This window comes from Petromyzon marinus, chromosome 16, assembly GCF_048934315.1.
Source record: "Petromyzon marinus isolate PM22_M1 ecotype Great Lakes invasive population chromosome 16, UKy_Petmar_22M1.pri1.0, whole genome shotgun sequence".
NCBI classification, from domain to species: Eukaryota; Metazoa; Chordata; class Hyperoartia; order Petromyzontiformes; family Petromyzontidae; genus Petromyzon; species Petromyzon marinus.
The window spans coordinates 4,544,108-4,564,404 of record NC_133682.1 but is presented as its reverse complement, the minus strand read 5'-3'; the positions used below and the strand labels follow the sequence as shown (position 1 = coordinate 4,564,404).

At 42.3% G+C, this 20,297-nt stretch overlaps 1 protein-coding gene across 2 annotated transcripts; it reads left to right on the top strand.

Moving 5' to 3' along the window:
- Positions 1 to 5,453: 5,453 nt before the first annotated feature.
- LOC116942963 (E3 ubiquitin/ISG15 ligase TRIM25-like) lies at positions 5,454 to 20,140 on the top strand. 2 transcript variants are annotated; one of them, XM_032955488.2, is made up of 7 exons: positions 5,454 to 5,693; positions 12,680 to 13,384; positions 14,541 to 14,636; positions 15,415 to 15,648; positions 16,329 to 16,351; positions 17,715 to 17,848; positions 18,659 to 20,140. In XM_032955488.2, the coding sequence occupies exons 2-7, from the start codon at positions 12,728 to 12,730 to the stop codon at positions 19,192 to 19,194; spliced, it is 1,680 nt and encodes a 559-aa protein (XP_032811379.1). In that variant the 5' UTR covers positions 5,454 to 5,693; positions 12,680 to 12,727; the 3' UTR covers positions 19,195 to 20,140. The 2 variants fall into 2 exon arrangements, with proteins under 2 accessions (XP_032811379.1, XP_032811378.1); XM_032955487.2 differs by having other exon boundaries at positions 5,455 to 5,843.
- Positions 20,141 to 20,297: the final 157 nt, after the last annotated feature.

Sequence of the window (20,297 nt, the reverse complement as noted above, 5' to 3'; positions counted from 1 at the left end):
TATTCATTTACAAATTAAAAATAATTGGTCCAAAGTATCATGCCATTTGAAAAGTTATTGTAGCTAAATGTGCCTTTTAAAATATAAAAGTGTGGGGTGTGTTCTCTATAAATATGCAGCATGAACTTTACCTTAGGCTGACTTTTGGAGGTGTTACTGTTTTAGTCTTAAATATTTGCAAATTAAATGTATGTTGCTTCGTGTAATGTTTACCTCATTATTCTGTAACAGTTAAAAATAATAAATTTAAATATGATTCACACTTTTTGTATTTGCCAACCTCATGTTGTATTTCAGTGGAGACATCTCTCTTGCCGTGGACATGGGCACACGTGTGTGTGTGTTGTGTGTTGAACTTCTTTCGCACCGTACGTAGCCAACTGTGATAATCGGAGGTGCCGTGTGGTGGTTCACACCGATTTGAGAAGCTCCAACGCCATCAGAGATGCAAGTTAGTGAGGAGTTAGCAGTACAGAAAATTCATTTTCATATTCATCTGCATGGTGCTTGAGTATTATCCCCAGATGTGTGTTTTTTTTTTAAAAAGGTACTATACTGAGTTCCTCCTGAATGTAAAAAAACCTCCTAAATTAATGAAAATGGTCAAACATTCTGTAGGACTCGTCTAAAAAAAGACTTTAGACTTGGTGAGTCTTCCTGGATATATAACTATTATTGTGGCCATCATTCACAAGAAATGTTCACCCCGAGTCAACCCAATATGTCCGATGACCAGGGTGACTGATTGGTTTCTTGCATTGCCAGCTCCAGGCTTGGCCTCATGGGTTAAGATTGAAGAAGGGCTCTGTTTAAATACGGTCTCCACGTTCCTTCATCGGTCACGTCCTAGCTTTGGCAGTCTCAAGAGCCCAACACAAAGCAACCCTTTTGATCCTGGCGGGTACCTTTTTACCTGCTGGCCAGAGAGTGCCGAGTGTTTCATCTGTCCAACAGCCAGAGGCAAGCCGTCAATTGTGATTTGAGATGCCCTTGATAACTTCACTACACCAAAGTGTGTCTTTTGGAGGTGGTCTCAAAACAACCACAGATGCTCTATCGCTCTTTGTCCTTTGCGCGTGTAGAAATGTATACGGTATTTTGTTTTGTGGTATTTCGCATTGCTTACATTATCTTGGGGAGTGTTGTTTTATTTAATATTTTAAAATAGTTTTTTTTTAATCAAATGAGTTTTTAGTCATAGAAGGCATCTGGAGATACTTACAAAATATATATTTCCAGGCACTTAACAGGAAGCAATGTGCTCCCTTCAATCCGTACTGACCAGCGTGGCGAAGTATGGTCAAAGGCTCCATGACTGACACAAATGCCACTCTGTGTGAATTTTAAAAAATATGCTTCACACCTCAGAGACTTGTTAATATTACACGTAGCTGATTGCTAGATAGCACCTTGATTGGTTTCCACGATACCGTTGCTGCTTATAACAATAATACAGTCGAATTAGTTGAAAATCCCCTCCATCGTACGCCTGACCCACTGTGTGCCTGCACGTGCCTGTAGTTGAGGCTGCCAGCAGTAACATTCGGTGACATGTGGACCACAACCGGAACTAATTGTTTCCCTCCTGCAAGTTTTAAAAACAGTCGTATACAGCATTTTACTTTTTTTTATCCTCAGAGCTAAGCAAGCAGAACTAATGCCCTTTATTAAGAGTGGCTGCAGTGACCTTGGTTATATTTAGATTTTTGTGTTTTACTAGTAATGTTGGTTCATACATTCAGATTGTATCCAACAGGCTCATGTGTTAGGAATAGGGTTTTTCCCCTTTTTTTTCTGGCAACAAAACTGGAACCTTTTTACAAGGAATCATGTCTGCATCAACCACAATGCTTGTGGTCAAAATGCAAACAAAAACACGCTCTGATAATACATGCATTGTCCTTGAAACTGATTGGTTCACACCAGAGACAGCTTTCTTTTGAGCCTCGTCTCAATTGGTGCTAGACCAGAGGACGCCAAAAGGCGTACAGCTCAAAGACAATGCCACTATCAAAGTAATGAGGGCTCGGGGTAAGCATTTACATCATTAGACCTTTGCGTGTTTTTTTGTCTTATATTAGTAGTTTCAGACTTTTAATTCATAACCGCGTTGGCAGTGGAGAGTGGGGTGAGGGGAACCCATACAAATCAGAGGCAGGTAAGCCAGAACTGCGCACGATTCGTTCCATTTTAAATACTTCTCCCGTCACTAAAATGACACGCCATCTATAGCCATGATCATTATCATGACCATTATGGTAGTTATTTCTCATCATTCTCAAGAGCAGTGGCAATCATTTCACATTAAAGTCAGTGGGGACACGGCTTACCCCCCCCCCCCCCCGAAGCGACAGCATTGATGGCGATATTTCTAGCGCCTTTTATTTGGTACATTAGCTGAGTGACTGTCATCAGCGTATTAAAGAGCGTGGAAGAGTACAGAATTCAAAATGTGCTTCCGTAAAGAGGAAACTAGGAAAGGCAAAGCATAACTTCCATAATCGAGGTGTTTTTTTGGGCTTATCGCATACATATAAATGTCGTTAAACCCGCCACCAACCAGACAGCCAATTAGTAAGGGTTGTGACGTTAACAAGACAGCGTTTACTCTCCAACACACCGGTGTGCTGAATTAGTAACGGCTTGGCATGTTTTGTTCACGTGACAACCCTTACTAAATTGGCTGTGTCTGGTGGTAGTGGCGGCGGCTTTAACAACACGTGAATATTTACTCGATCTAACCCCAAAAAACTTGTGTCATGGATAATATTGGTCGCGAAAGCATGACTTGGTATTGCTGGAAAATTGCTTGCAGCGACCACCGGAAATAATTCCCCTTTCCTCTGCGCTGCGACACTCCACTTCCCCACTAGCAGAGTTAATACGTTTACGCCGACTCAGTGAACCTCTAACATCAGTTGATTAACAGAGTGTCAGGTCACCCTCTTTTTTTTCATGGTTATTCAAGCGTCCCATGGCTCGCCCCTGATACTGTGTCCTCCATTTGACCATGAGTTTGGGTAGATGACGAAGCGCTGTTTGGTTCTAAGTGCAGTGCTGTGTATTAGTAGGAAAATGGCAGCGTTGGACCCTATTTTGCCGGGAGTTTTTGCTCTATTGTGCTGTACACTGGACTGAAAAATTTTCAAAGAAATGTCAAAATAATGGCACGCACTGTATGTCAGTTTCTGTGTTCAAGTTATTTTGTTATGCGGATGGTCTCGTTTAGCTAATTTCCGGGCTATTTTAGGGTGATGCGTGGTATGTAAGTAACCACAGTAACCCCAAAGCAAACACGTCAACATTACAGAGAACGAGTACAGACTAATTCAAGGAATATATAATACGTACTGTAATGCCCATTATTTACCCAGGAGAGTCTCATTGAGTCTCGAGCCACTATTTTATGATGGCCCTGCAATGCGTTGCTTGGTTAATTTCATTCATTTATGGGAGGTAACCGGAGTGCCAGTAAATAAACAAATCCACGCTTATGAGGGGTGACAATCAACACTGCCATCTCTCTCCTGGTCTCTACACAGCACCATGCCGACACAATCCCTGTGCAGGCCCTGGTGGCCACCCACACAAGAGCGAAGCAGCCTCAAAGTCGCGTTGGCTTTTAAGATCTGAGATCGGGTGCTTTTAAAGGCGATTTGGTCATAGGTCATATGCACGCGCCGTGCATATACATCTCAGTCTGTGACCATAGATAGCGGTGATGTACTCCAGCCTTGCTAAATTATCTGCCCAAGCGCAGATAAATAGCGCAAGATTCCTCAAACCCAGCTGCATCTTTCCCCCTCTTCATCTCTCCTGTTCTTGAACCATAGTTAAGACGGATGATCAAGATCGTTTCTTCTCCTTGCCTTTCTCAAGTGTGTGTGTGTGTTTTTCTAAAGTGACACCATCACCGAATGCAGTATAACACGACAATCATGTAAGATAACCCGAACTCGTGACTCCAGTATTTACAAGGGCGGTGCTGTTAAGCGGTGTCACGTGGTTGTCGTTACAAACAACAGTGTACATGTAAAGTGTACCTGTATTGATGCCGAATGAATGTTGTACGTTACTTTCAAGGCCACAGTAACTAACGCACTGCAAAAGCCCAGTCCATCACATGGGATAAATTACAGTATTTCAGAATCAGATCATGTATTTTATACTGGAGGAATCCGAACAGCTACAAAGTAATTTTTTTTCACAGATGTCCAATAAACTACAAACAAAGTTCCACTGAACCTGTTTGCATGACATGCAGTGTGTAACATGACTGGAAAAGAAAACAACTCCAACAGTTAAAAGTTTAATAATGTTACGGTCGTACAAGCTTTCTTACAATTACTCCTGTCAGGTGTAAAAAATAATAATAGAGGACCACACAGCTTGACGGATATAGCCTTATTCTTGGTTCTTTCGGTAAAGTCACCACGTAGAAGGGAAACAATAACATAATAAAAATATGTAACAATAAAATTCTCACGACGTTTCGACTGCAACACAAGCAATCATCAACAGGATATAGCCTTGCTGTGTCTGCACGATACACTCCGCAACACTGGGGGTGCAGGGCTGTTTACTCCAAATATCAAACCAATTATGTAGTCAGGTTCGGTTGTACTTTACCTAGGGTATCAGATTGTTTCGTTTTTGTTTGTGTATTTTCATGTCACCCCATGGCCATCCCACACGCCTCCGATTAGCACGGTTGGCTACGTACGGTGTGAAAGAAGTTGCCCGATCACAGCGGCAACAATTAAATCAACGTTCCACAGAACGAGTAACAGGGTCCTTTAGGAATTTTGCACAATATTGGACTGTGCTCTACATTTTGATTTAAAGCTTTCGTGACTGCAGTGATTCATATTCTTGGTTCTTTCGGTAAAGACACGTTGAAGGGAAACAATAAAATAATAAAATATATAAGTAGAACGTGTTGTCTATATTTAAAGATGCGCATTTTGATGTGACGTCACATTTCTCAAACCCCCCCCTCGTTACAAATGCCGCCCATAAATGACGTCACGCACCTGGGTGGGGTGGGTCAGACATATGTGACGATGTGTGACGAGGGGGGGGGGTCTTGAGAAATGTTACGTCACATCAAGAGGCGCAACTTTACATAAATATATATTTTACATGTTTTCTCCTACAACATCAGAGTGCAGCGCCACATTAAATACGCACTACAATGACAATAGTTTAAAGCGATTTGAAGCGTGTTTTATTTTCTTTGGGGGGGGCAGAGCTTTGTGACGTCATATTTGAGGGCGGGGTCTGACTTTTTGTGACGCCGTGTGACGAAGGAGGAGGTGGTCAAAAATCGTCCAAAAATCGCGTGACGTCATTTATGGACGGCCCCTTATGGTTGTTATTGTTTGACGTGCATCCCACCGGGATTTATGCACACAGCTGCTTTTTTTTATCGGGAAGACTTCTGCTGGTCCCCCTCCCCCCCCCCCTGGATTTCTCTGTTGCGCTGCAGTCACTTTGGGAAGTTTTCTTGTTCACCCGAGCCAAGAGCCGCATGGCTCACGGGCGCTCTACACCTCATGAATGAAATGAAAAACTGAAACCTTCACCAGCCCGCCCCAAACATCGCTCGTCATTTCCCCGCACGGACGTCGTCTCGTTGAGCAGCTTCGTCGCGGGAACCTCCCTCCGCCTCCTCCTCCTCCACAACAGAGGAAGTTCGTCAACGTTTCGTGCAACTCCCCTTCCACCTATCTCTCTCTCTCTCCCACCTATCCTCTATCTCCCTCTCTCTCTCTCTCCCTCGCTTTGTCTCTCCATCCTCGCTTCGAGAGACGAAGTTGCCCGACTAAAATCCGCGTTCGGAGGTAACCCGCGCGTGGTGCCACCGATCATTGGGCTCTAGAAGTGGTTCGGTGTTGAGTTGAATGTCAGCACTGGTGAAGCTGTGAACCTCACACGGTTCAACCCCCGCGTCCCTCTGGCGCAGGGAAATCCACTTGGCAGGTCCATAGGGCGTACAGCCGTTTCGATAGGGGCAACATTTCATAGTGCAGTGTATAGTGCAGTGTGTATAGTAGTGTAGTGTGTATAGTAGTGTGGTGTGTATAGTAGTGTAGTGTGTATAGTAGTGTGGTGTGTATAGTAGTGTGTATAGTAGTGTAGTGTGTATAGTAGTGTAGTGTGTATAGTAGTGTAGTGTGTATAGTAGTGTGGTGTGTATAGTAGTGTAGTGTGTATAGTAGTGTGGTGTGTATAGTAGTGTGGTGTGTATAGTAGTGTAGTGTGTATAGTAGTGTGGTGTGTATAGTAGTGTAGTGTGTATAGTAGTGTAGTGTGTATAGTAGTGTAGTGTGTATAGTAGTGTAGTGTGTATAGTAGTGTGGTGTGTATAGTAGTGTAGTGTGTATAGTAGTGTAGTGTGTATAGTAGTGTAGTGTGTATAGTAGTGTTGTGTATAGTGTAGTGTATAGTAGTGTAGTGTGTATCGTAGTGTAGTGTATAGTAGTGTAGTGTGTATAGCAGTGTGGTGTATATAGTAGTGTTGTGTATAGTGTAGTGTATAGTAATGTAGTGTGTATAGTAGTGTAGTGTATAGTAGTGTAGTGTGTATAGTAGTGTATAGTAGTGTAGTGTATAGTAATGTAGTGTTTATAGTAGTGTAGTGTATAGTAGTGTAGTGTGTATAGTAGTGTGTATAGTAGTGTAGTGTATAGTAGTGTTGTGTATAGTGTAGTGTATAGTAATGTAGTGTGTATAGTAGTGTAGTGTATAGTAGTGTAGTGTATATAGTAGTGCATAGTAGTGTAGTGTACAGTGTAGTGTATAGTAATGTAGTGTGTATAGTAGTTTAGTGTGTATAGTAGTGTGTATAGTAGTGTATAGTAGTGTTTATAGTAGTGTGTGTATAGTGGTGTGTGTATAGTAGTGTAGTGTATAGTAGTGTAGTGTATAGTAATGTAGTGTGTATAGTAGTGTAGTGTATAGTAGTGTGTGTATAGTAGTGTAGTGTATAGTAGTGTGTGTATTGTAGTGTATAGTAGTGTAGTGTTTAGTAGTGTATAGTAGTGTGTATATAGTAGTGTAGTGTATAGTAGTGTAGTGTATAGTGTGGTGTATAGTAATGTAGTGTGTATAGTAGTGTAGTGTATAATAATGTAGTGTGTATAGTAGTGTAGTGTATAGTAGTGTAGTGTGTATCGTAGTGTCATGTATAGTAGTGTAGTGTATATAGTTGTGTAGTGTATAGTAGTGTGTATAGTAGTGTGTGTATAGTGGTGTGTATAGTAGTTTAGTGTATAGTGTAGTGTATAGTAATGTGTGTATAGTAGTGTAGTGTATTGTAGTGTATAGTAGTGTGTGTATAGTAGTGTAGTGTATAGTAGTGCATAATAGTGTAGTGTATAGTAGTGTGTGTATAGTAGTGTATAGTAGTGTAGCATATAGTAGTGTGTGTATAGTAGTGTAGTGTGCATAGTAGTGTAGTGTATAGTAGTGTATAGTAGTGTAGTGTGTATAGTAGTGTAGTGTATAGTAGTGCATAGTAGTGTATAGTAGTGTGTGTATAGTAGTGTATAGTAGTGTATTGTATAGTAGTGTGTGTATAGTAGTGTAGTGTGCATAGTGGTGTAGCGTATAGTAGTGTAGTGTATAGTAGTGTAGTGTATAGTGTAGTGTATAGTAGTGTAGTGTGTATAGTAGTGTAGTGTATAGTAATTTAGTGTATAGTAGTGTAGTGTAATGTGTATAGTAGTGTAGTGTGTATAGTAGTGTAGTGTATAGTAATGTAGTGTATAGTAGTGTAGTGTAATGTGTATAGTAGTGTAGTGTGTATAGTAGTGTATAGTGTAGTGTATAGTAGTGTAGTGTGTATAGTAGTGTAGTGTATAGTAATGTGTATAGTAGTGTAGTGTAATGTGTATAGTAGTGTAGTGTATAGTATTGTAGTGTATAGTAGTGTAGTGTGTATAGTAGTGTAGTGTGTATAGTAGTGTGGTGTATAGTAATGTGGTGTATAGTAATGTGGTGTATAGTAGTGTATAGTAGTGTATAGTAGTGTAGTGTATAGTAATGTGTGTATAGTAGTGTATAGTAGTGTAGTGTATAGTAATGTGTGTATAGTAGTGTATAGTAGTGTATAGTGTAGTGTATTATACCGTACCTGTCAATCCACACGGTTTAACACCGTATTCTTGCACAAGGAAATCGAGTTGTCAGGTCCACACGGCGTACAGCCGATTCAATACAGGCAAAAAAACATGTATTTGTCTATTTGTTTGTGTTTCTCCCTTGTGATTGGCCTTTGTAGGATGAACGTTGAGATTTATAAGGGGCACGGGGTGACCAATAAGTTCTGACTTGGTCTGTAATAAGGTAGAGGGGCACTGATAAGGGGTGGACAGGTATGAAGCTGTATCCCTTGTATATTTACAAACACTCATTATTCAATTGTGTGTTCGTGTCTCATTCACGTGACTATGCAGTGTGCCATTTGACACCCAAATGTGACACCCTAAGTGACACCTCGTACTGCGGTAACTTGGGAGCCAGTATTGTAACGCATGTTTCAGTGCTGTTTGTGCATGAGCTACTGTTTACTTGTGCAGGAATTCTTGTGTTGGTTACGTGTAAGCAAACTACAGAGCCCTCAAACAGTCGTGCATGTAACTTGATTTGAAGCTTTCGTGACTGCAGGAATTTATCTTTGGTTCTTTCGGTAAGGTCACGTAGAAAGAGAAAAATAAATTAAACAAGAGAGTACGACGTTTCGATTGCAACACGAGCAACCGTCATCAGGTAGAACTACATTTAAGAGAGACAAAACACAGATACGGAGACACACAGACAGACACACAAGCAGAGAGAGAGAGACAACACAGACACACAGAGAGAGACACACAACATAGACACACAGAGAGAGACACACAGAGAGAGACACAGAGAGAGAGACACACAACATAGACACACAGACAGACACACAAGCAGAGAGAGAGACAACACAGAGACACACAGAGAGAGACACAACATAGACACACAGACACACAAGCAGAGAGAGAAAGAGAGACAACACAGATGCACTCAGAGAGAGACACACAACATACAACAACAACCGCCATTCGCCACTAAGTGGCGGTGACGTCACCACGACGCTTGTGCCAGGCTATGTGCACCCTGAGGCCACGTGAAGTGTCGAACGCCCGCTGGCAGGAGGTCACGGGGCAGACCCAGGTGCCACGGGTCGACTGACTGAGATGACTGGCTGATGCACCACCTGTGCCCCCTACTGTGCCAACCTGCTGTGCTTTAGCCACCCGGCGCTCCGCTCGCTGTTGTGAGCGTCGCTCCTCCGCCCTCCGTTGTTGTTGGAGGGCGACTGCCTCCAACTGCCCAGTAGCATCCTTCACGAGCCTCCTCCACAGAGGCCGATCTTGACACCGCTGGTACCAGTCATCGGCAAGTCCACTCAGCTCCACGTCCTCCTGTACCACATCACTCCATCTCCTCTCTAGCCACGTGCCTCCTGTACCACATCACTCCATCTCTTCTCTAGCCACGTGCCTCCTGTACCACGTCACTCCATCTCTTCTCTAGCCCATGCCTCCTGTACCACATCACTCCATCTCTTCTCTAGCCCGTGCCGCGCCCACTTAGCCCCCTCGATCCGGCCGAACAAAAGCTGTTTCGGCATGCGGTGGCTGGGCATGCGGGCTACATGACCCAGCCATCGCAGCCTTGCCCGCCGGAGGAGTTCACCGATGGGACCTTGCCCAGATCTTTCAAAGATTTGTGAGCTCCTCACACAATCCAATCTGGTTAAACCCAGGATGGATCGTAGGCAGGCCAGCCTAAATGTTTCTAACCGGCGAAGATGTTCCATTAGGGGGGTCCACGTTTCGCAAGCGTAGAGAAGGGAGGGAATGACCGTGGCCGAGAAGACCTGAAGCTTAGTGCGGAGCGACAGACCAGGTAGCTTCCACACAGCGTTACGCAACCGATGAAAAGATATTGCCGATCGACTGATTCGGAGTGAGACCTCTGCTGTTAAACTGGAGCCAGTCATAAGCACACTGCCCAGGTATGGGAAACTCTCCACTCTCTCCACAACTGCCCCATCACCGATTGGGAGTTGTGGGGGTGGAGTGTCCGATGGTACAAAATACCCAGGCAGGTGCTTAGTTTTGGTGGGGCTGATGGTAAGGCCCCACCTCTTAGTGGCACGCTCCAGTCTCAGCAGCATAGACACAGAAAGACACACAAGCAGAGAGAGAGAGACAACACAGATGCACACAGAGGGAGACACACAACATAGACACACAGACAGACACAAGAGAGACACACAACATACACACAGACATACAACATAGACACACAACACAGAGACACACAGAGAGAGACACACAACATAGACACACAGACAGACAGAGAGAGACACACAACATACACACAGACATACAACATAGACACAGAACACAGAGACAGAGAGACACACAGAGAGAGACACAGAGAGACACACAACATACACACAGACAGACACACAAGCAGAGAGAGAGAGAGAGACACACATGCACACAGAGAGAGACACACAACATAGACACAGTACTGTACTGTAGAGGGCAAATCTATTATAGACAAGCCTTTTGCCCCGTCCAATTTGACAGGTGTATTGCAGTAAATCTGAAACTTGCAAGCGTAAAGCAGACCGCGACGTGATATATTCATTGCGTCAATTCGTGTGCAATTTGTAAGGCCGCGGTGACACAGACTTATTTAATGTAAAGGTTATAATCCCTTGTTCATCATGACGTTATTTTTACTTCGATGTCTCAACAGCGTCACGGAGATCACGTGACGTGAGGGTTCTGCCTTTGTAGTGAGGGTCGTGAGTTGACGCCGAGGAGGGGGGAGGAGTCGCCTCGCCCCTCCCCCCCATGTGGAGTGACGTCACCCGTTCATGATTATTAATGAGGGGGTGGGTCCATGTGGAGGACGTCACTTGTTCGTGATTATTAATTAGGAGGGCTGGTCCACGTGGAGTGACGTCACACGCGGGACACACAGACATTCTTGGCTCATTATAGTACGGTAAACACCCCACTAATATACGTGATAGATACATCAACATTTGATTGCAACGCCTCGGCATCTCTCCGTCCGATTTCAATCCTGGAGACTGATTGAAAGGGCAAACACTCCCCTCTCGAAGATGTGGAGCCATCATCTACACAGTCCAAGACTGTATTGCATTGTACGTAATCGCTCATTGAGACGTAACGTAGATCGAGTCATTACATTGTTCGCACTTAAGTTCTGTAGTGCTACTGAGTTACAGCGGGAGTCCAATAATCCGCGGGAACCGTATTGCGGATCCGTTGATACGCATTCATCTCCAAGTATAACAAATCCACAAATGATTCTGTAACGAAGCAAATGTTTATTGTTTAGCATAACAAGAGTCTTACATCCGCGCATCAACTGCAGCCCCTACCGCTTGTACAGATCACGACTTGCTACTGACCTCAGTGTGTTTTTTAACCCGCCGCCGCTATGTGCCGCAGATTTCGGGAGATATAAGCCGCTCCAGGAGAAGATCCAGACATCCGCGAAAAATAGGATGCTGCATTTGTTGCGCACAAATGCAGCATCCTATTTTTTCTAAAAATTAACCTTTTTTTGTTGGTTTTGTTTAAAAGGGGCAAGTTGGGTCTCATAACACCTTAAAGCTACACGTTGTGACTACAACATGGGACCTTTCCTGCCAGTATCAAAGTTTTCAGTTTCAGTTTATTTTCAGTTTGTTTATTTTGGTATAGGCCTGTGAGCTATTCAGCTCTTGAATCGGGTGCAACCACAACAAAAAAAAACAAAAACACGAACAAGAAAAAACATCTTAAAGTGACTATGTGACTGTGCAAACAGAAAATCCATGAAAAAAACCTGCAAAATATTCCTGAAAAAAGGCACATACACCAACGCTGTGTGCAAAAAATCCCAGTGGGATGCAAGTCAAACAACAACAACCACAAGAAAACTTAGATTAAGGCCATCAGTCTAACTCCGTACTACAACAAAACATACATGTCCAAACCAAAAAACGTTTTCGAAATCACCAACGTAGCAGTGATCATAGGGACTGTGACCGAATTTTTAACAATAAACTACATAAATAACATGTAACACCAAATCCTGGAGCCATAGCTGGCTGCATGAGTTACTCCACAACAACAGAAGCATCAGTCGGAGTATCAAAGTGTCAAAAGACAATGCATAACATATTACCAGAGCATGTTTTTGTTTGCATGTTCACACACAAACTATGTGTGGTTAATGCAGTACATGATTCCTTGCAAAAGGTTTTTGTCTGGTGTTTGAACATCTTAACACCTCCTGTTTTATTGTCAGAAAGGGTAAAATCTATTCTTATGTTGTGACTAATTTGTCATGAGAAACGAAACAACTGTTCCCATGGTTATATTTGCACATTACTGTATACTGATAGCTAACACTGTTAACATGTGTCATTGTTACCTTTCTTGTGCCTTATCACCTGTGAATGGGCTGATATTTACAGTAAGTAGTCAAATGGCTGCTGGCCTTTTAAAAATGCTAAATCTAAAGTAACCAGTCTCATGACACTAAAAAGTATTTTTTAATGCTCATGTTTCAGTTGAGTTTATAACTGCTGTTTTTTTTTTATCTCGTGAAGACATTCTAGTGTGAAGTACACGGGAGCGAGTGGATCAGGGCTAGAGAAATGGCTGCATCGAAGGACCAGCTGGAGAATGAGCTGACGTGCCCCATCTGCTTCCAGTACTACCGAGACCCCGTTATTTTAAACTGCAAGCACAGCTTCTGCAGGGAATGCATCCTCAAAACCTGGGAGCATGGGCCCAGCAACTGCCCCCACTGCCGCATGTTGTTTTTCTTCATGGACAGACAAGAGATGGAGCGGAAGCTGGAGAAGAACTTCCAGCTCGCCAACATCGTGGAGAGCTTCGCCTCCTTAAAATTAAGCACTCCAGCTCCTAAGCCGGCTCCAAAGAAAAAAAAGAGTTCAAAAAGTGTCGCCAGCGTCGTCTTAGTGCCTAAAGATGTGTCGGTTAATAATACTCCCATCATGTGCGATTGGTGCGTTGGCGCAAAGAGGCAAGCCGTCAAGACCTGCCAACTGTGTGCAGTCTCCATGTGTCAGGAGCACTTGGAGCCGCACCTGGTCAACGTGACCTTTAGGCATCACATCCTGGTGAAACCCTGCAAACCCGTGAAGCACAGACTCTGCCCCGAGCACAGAGAGCCTCTCAAGATGTACTGCACACAGGACAATGCGTGCGTGTGCACTGTCTGTTGCATTGCAGGAAAGCACCGTGGGCACGAGCTCATGCCGATTGATGAATTTGCTACCAGTAAGAAGGTACGAAGGAAAAAAAAAACGAAACCCCGGCAAATTTATTTACGCTTGGCTTATAGCCTTGACCTCTATTTCATGGTGTTCACATGCCATTGTGAACAACACGCTTCCTCGGGCAGTCTTATGCAGGGTCGGACTCATGGGACAAATGGACAACAGCCCATTTGTCTCATAAGCCATCGTCGAATGTTGCTACCACACAATACGATTGACATAAATAATTCACTGGCTGTTATTGAAGTCGAGTTTTGAGTTGGGCCGCATTTGGATGGCCTAACTCCGGAACTAGCCCAGTGGCCAAATCATGGTTGGCTTGATCCAACCCTGGTCTTATATGTTGGTTGAACTTGCAGATGCAAATGGTACTTTTTTGTTTAGGGCAGCCACTGATAATTGTGTGAAGGATTGACTAACAAAGAAGGACCACATTTTAAAATGTTCATCAGAGATATTGCTATTACTTTTCTTTAATATTGATGTAAATCTTAATGTCAGTATAATCCCTTGATGTTTATGTACCAATTCCAAAGGTGCTTTGCCTTGTAATTGGTGATTTTATATATCATACTCTACTTTCATATGAAAGCAAACATTGAAATGTCAGGCAATTATACAAATTAGGCAAATTAACGTTCAAGATTTTAAAATAGCCTAAATACAACTCATTTATGGAGTATGATTTTGATTATTATTATAGTTATAGAAAATGGCTTATTTATATAAGAAGACCATGTATCTCAATGTGTATGGAAACGTCAGTTTGAAAGTGAACAAACTATCTCACCTTGAATTATACTCCAAATTGGTAGACTATACCCAAGTAAAAGCGATAATAGCTTTTTACTTGGCTGTTTTTTACTTGGCTTTTTGGATATAGTCTGACATGGCACTTAGCCATTGCATGATGATACTAATGATTATTCACATCTATGTATTGTGTGAAATGGACATCCAAAATCTTGATTCTGCTCAATATTAAACTTAAGTTTCACTAAAATGTGAAGGATGTGGGATAAAACTTTGATCGCCTTAGTTTGAATGTTAAATTACTTATTAAATGCCCTCTATTCATGAGCCCGAATCTCGAGATTATTTTTTAGTAGAGGCCTGCGTGCAATATTGGACCATTATTAAATACTTTTATTTTTGTATTATTTAGGCAAAGCTGTACAGTGACCTTCAAAATCTCAATTCAGCTAAGGGCACAGACAGCAAAAAGCTGGATATTCTAAAGAAGACGGAGGAAAACGTGAAGGTATTTTACATTTCTAACGCTCAACACCATGCTCCAGATGGTTCACACGTTAAACACAGATTAAAAAAAGCACGTTATTCAACGATCATGGGAGGCTGGCTCTTTTTTGTAATTTTGTAATCTACAATAAATACATTTGTTCTTATTCTTCCCTAGGTCGGCTCGGCCTCAAACGAGTACCTGGTGCAGTGTGTAAAAACATCGCCACGAGGGGAGAAAGGCGGCAGGGCGTGGTGCCGGCCACCCACCCCTCGTGTAGCTGTGCTGGCCATCATAGGTGCTCGCTAGCAGCACTTGCTCTAAGGCTATACGGAGGAATGTTGTCTTTGTACTGAACCATTTGGAAATTGGGAGCAGATGGCACCCCTATATTTGTCCTATTTAGTCAAGACAACTTTAATGCAAGCGCTAGTTCAGGACATTTTTATTTTGTGAATGTTAAACTGGAATGTATTTCTCCTTAGGATTAGTTGGGTATATTCCAATTACTGGATATATTCCAATTACTCATTCTATGTTGGTTAGCCGGTATGCTAAACATGAAACATATTTTACACATGTAAAATTGGTGGCTTAGATATTACTGTGATGTCACATAAATATATATACAAGAAGCAGGGCCATTTTTTTGACAACCTACAACAGAGTGACTTGCTCAGATGGAAGAAAGGTGTTTAACACGTTATAACAGATAATTGTGGTGAGTTCTATTTATTTAATGTTTACTGCGTTATCGACATGAAAGTGAAACTTTTGCCTATCCCTTACTGACACTCAGAAAGCGTCGGTGGATTTTAAGAAGAAAATCACCAGCTCGCTGGAGGCAGCGGTGACGGAGCTGCAGACTGAGCATGGGCGTATACAGCAACTTGCCATAACGGAGGAGAGTCACGTGCTTCAGAAGATTACCAGGCAGATCTCCCAGCGCGAGAAGAGCATTGAAGAGACGCTTGCCATTAATGGCGAAGTGCAGGCACTGATGAGACACGAGGATGACATTACATTTTTGGAGGTAGGCTGGTTACCTTTCGCACAAGGCGTAGCCTAAATCGTACGATACTTGTGGGCTGTACTGAAGGATCAAAGATATGGACCGCAGTGAACAGATATGGGGGCTGTTCTGCCATATTAAATTAATCGCAAATGCTGATGGCAAACATGGGACCACAGTGGCCATAGACTGATGGACAAAAAACATATTTTTTTACGTGAAGAAACAGACTTCTTGTCTGTTATATTTTCAAAGCTGACTTCTTGTAACCTCGGTAAAGCACCTTCTGGATGTTTTAAAGTAAAGCTAGTGCAGGCTGGTGTGCAACATCTTTAAGAGCATACATTATACATACACATGCTTTCAAATGAATTAAATTGCACTGCTACGTAACACATACAAATACTTTGCAACAAAAAACGGACTCCTAAGTCCTTACCATTAGAATTTCGAGCTTACCTTTAACTTTTTCTGATAAACCATGTGAGTTGTCATGTGGTACCTTCATGTTTCTGCTGTGCTCTCTGCCTAATTAAGAAAGGTGACAAACATATAATTGTAAAAAAAATCTACTTATGAATGTCACTTGTGATTCAACATGCAACTAAGATTCTGTGAAATGTCTGCATTTGCAATGTAAAAAAAAAGTTTAATGCCTTTTAAATAATATATTTTTTTGCATGCTTGTTTTTCTGCTGTAGGAGTCTCAAGCCATGGAGGAAAGGTATGCACGTGCATGCAGAAAGGTCAAATGCGGGCTATGGAATTCCATCACAACTGTGTAAATGTGAATGGGCATGTTGCAATATTGCAGTCACAGCTGTAAACTTTGGTTCAATTTCAGCAGGAAATGCTAATCCATCCGAGTCATTATGGTATCTCGATATGACTTTCATGCTCGTGCATGAATTGATCTCTGCTCTGGGTGAATGCGTGTCACTGCACACAACCCATTCCGACGGATAGGCAAACACAATTTTAACATAGCCAGAAAGGGACATCTTTCCGTAAGGTTCGAGAAAGGAAACGTATCTGCATTAGTGGCATACCAATGTCCTGCACATGAGTGAAAAAGAGGCATCTGTCTTTATATATCAGTTGAAGATTATAGGTTAAATGCAACACAAATTCACATACGAATGCATCACTATTAAAAATAAACCCTGACATCTCTGGGTGTTGACCATCCTTTCGTCAGTCCGTGTATCACCAAGTTTAATTTGTAATTTTCACGCGTAGCAATGCAATCCGCAAAAGCACACTAGCAAACATCGTACTGGAATGATTTATATGGAATACACAAATAATACAAATGTGCAACTTAAACGCGTGGAAAAAGAGAATTTTAATTAAGAAGCACCATTTCATGTTAGAGGAGTAACACTACCATATGATACACGAGGTGGGGCTGTTGTGAGTGACCTCTGAAAAGATGGTGTTCTAATGAAGAAAAAACTTCCGTCATGTTATTGGCCTTCCCGTGAAAGTGATGCAACTGTCTTATCTACTAAACTGTAGGCATTCATAAACAATACGAAACAAAACAACAAAGCACTCAAATGCTGTCCCCCATGACCCTCAAGTCCACACTACACAACCCCTTTGGCACTGCCAAAAGCCTACAGCGTGTAGGCCGTGAGCTGCTGTATTTGCACAGTGCAACCTCGCGCTGTGACATCGTCTCTCATTACAGCCACGGGCGCCCTTTTCACCGCCTTGAATGGGTCTCAAACGGCGTGGCTAAAATGCGGGAAGCTGCTCGCAACGACTGAAGGGGAAATCTCTCACTCGGACGATTACACAGCAGCCCCGAGACCTCCTCACGGCACAAATCAGACTGTGGTGTTGCAGCGGTTTCTAATGTGAACAACTTAAAATGTTATCATCATTAGGCAATTTACGTTGAAAGAATCATTATGTTCTTATTTTTTAACACAGCGAAACAATTTATAGAAAAGTATTCTTATTAGAAAAAAACTATTTCTCATCTCCAGCTGCTTGGCAGGGCGGCACCCCAACGTCCCTAGTGGACGAACTGCGCCTGATGCACCATCTTTAATCCTTTTAATGTTTTTATTTAATTTTAGGATCAAAAAGGCAATGAAGAGCCAGCCCGAAGCACAAATTGTGACGAAAGACCTCTTTGCCAATTTGAAAGGCTCTATTGCAGAGATAACCTCTCAAATCACGGAGTGGAAGGATCGAAACCAAATGATGATGTGTAAGTATTTGAAAGGAGGTGGGGAAAATTGTGCGTGTACAGGTTACCCCCCACTTTGTGCGGTAGATGCATTCCCAAAAAGCAAAACCGCACGAGACAGCTGCCTGCCGAGTAGCGTACACAGCACACACACAGTGTCGTCCCACGTCCGACCGCATAGCCGCATATGAGTGACTTCAAACCGCATATTTTGAGTAGAAAAAGTGTTAGCTGCCTATACGTGAAATCGCCCAAACTGAACCCGCACAAAGGGACGGAAACCTGTATTTTCATTTAAATAGCAATACGAAAAGTATTAGTGGCGCTGGATGTACGATTCAGGCATTTCCTATGCTCGCAGATTGTGCTGATTGTGTTGGATGTGCTTTATTTGTGATATAAATTGCAATTGCAAGCGGCCTAAAGTATGATAACTATTGATAAATACCCATCAATTACAGTATAAAGTAAAGTAGAATTTTTTATATGATAATATATCCATTGCTATATGTGTAGGTGTGGCCATACTGTGTTGGTCATAGGGTTTTTTTTACCATAATTAACCATGCTGGTCAGTACGAGTTGGTAAAGGGGGGTTGCCCAGCACAAGTTAGAATATCACTCGCCATTGATGTTAGCCGTGGCCGGGAATGGAACTCGGGTAAATGGATTCAGAGCACAGTGCTGCTACCCACGGCACCACTGCTCTGCCCCATCATTTATGTATGCATACAATATTTATAAACCAAACTGCAAAATTGCGAGATAAGATGGACTCTTCATGTTTTTGTTGTTGTTGACATTCACCAATGTTAACGATTTTGATGGCAGCTTTCAGGAACATCGCCGTGGATTCAGACACAGCCCATTTCCACCTTGAAGTCGCCAAAGACAGGAAGAAAGTATGCCTGCCAAGGTTCCAAAATAGAAAGGAGATCGCCGATATACCCCAGAGGTTTTCGTTTTGGCGACAAGCATTGAGCTGCGAGAGCTTCACGTTTGGGCAGCATTACTGGGAAGTTGGTGTGGAAGAGAGCAATGAGTGGGCCGTAGGAGTTGCCTACAGCTCCTTGCCGAGAAAAGGGAAAGGTGCCTTAATCGAGCTGGGTGGGAATGATAAATCATGGTGTCTTGAGAATAATTCTGGTGCCGTGACGGTCAATCATCGAGCGGATAAAGAGACATTGCAGATTAACGATAACCTCAAGAGGATTGGTGTCCTGCTGAATTGTGATAAAGGAACTGTTGCCTTTTACAATGTATGTTTAGTTAAGACGCACCTGCATACATTCAGCACGGCATTCACAGAGCCAGTGTTTGCCGCTTTTAAAGTCATGAGTGGGACATTGACCATGTGCTCACCGTGAAGTCATCATATTAATGTTACTTGAAATGTAGCACCTTTTTAACATGGAGGCTTTCACGACCAATATCCATGTGTCGTATGCCCACTTCCACCAGACAGCAAATTAGTGAGGTTTTTTTTTTACGAATTGGAGATGCATTGTGTTTTAGAATGCTTGTCTGTAGCTTCAGACCAGCAATCTAACCCTGATTTTACTGTTCTGTTTAAAATGGGCGACAAGCTTTTTCACAGTCAATTCATTTTCTTATGGGTATGCAATGCTGCAACAGTAATGGTAACAATGCTAATATTTCGATTTAAAGCTTTCGTGACTGCAGGGATTCATATTCTTGGTTCTTTCGGTAAAGTCATGTAGAAGGAAAAGAATAATATAATCAAAAATAAAACATAATATAATAAAATTCTCACGACGTTTCGGCCACAACGCAAGCAGCCGTCCTCAGGTGAAGAAACATTAGGACGCTGTCTTTCCGACAGCTCTGTTTCTTCACTTGAGGACGGCTGCTTGCATTGTGGCCGAAACGTCGTGAGAATTTTATTATATTATGTTTTATTTTTTATTAGGACGCTGTCTTTCCGACAGCTCTGTTTCTTCACCTGAGGACGGCTGCTTGCGCTGTGGCCGAAACGTCGTGAGAATTTTATTTAGTTTTATTATTATTTTATTATTTCCCTTCTACGTGACTACCGAAAGAACCAAGAATAATGCTAATATTGGTTTATAGGGCACCCTATTCTATGGTATTATATGTAACTTTAAAACATACTGTATTTTCGAAAGTAGAACTATTGATTTAACCGGAGCATGTAATATTTTTTCTCTCCTGGTCTTGCTCTTAACGATTAAATGACATTGAACTTTGTGCAAAACGAATGGAATCATAATTGTTACCGAGTTATGCAATCACTTAATGCCATAATTAAATAAAGCGATTCTGCCAAATTCATGTTGCAGTTGTTTTGGCCTGCTTCGTCGTGCATAATGGATGGAGTCTCATTCACAATATCAGTGGGTTGATTTTTGGGTTGATATTTGTTCTACAACATGCTATGGATTCACAACAAATACTCAAAAGCTGCACGTTTAAGACTTATGGATACATT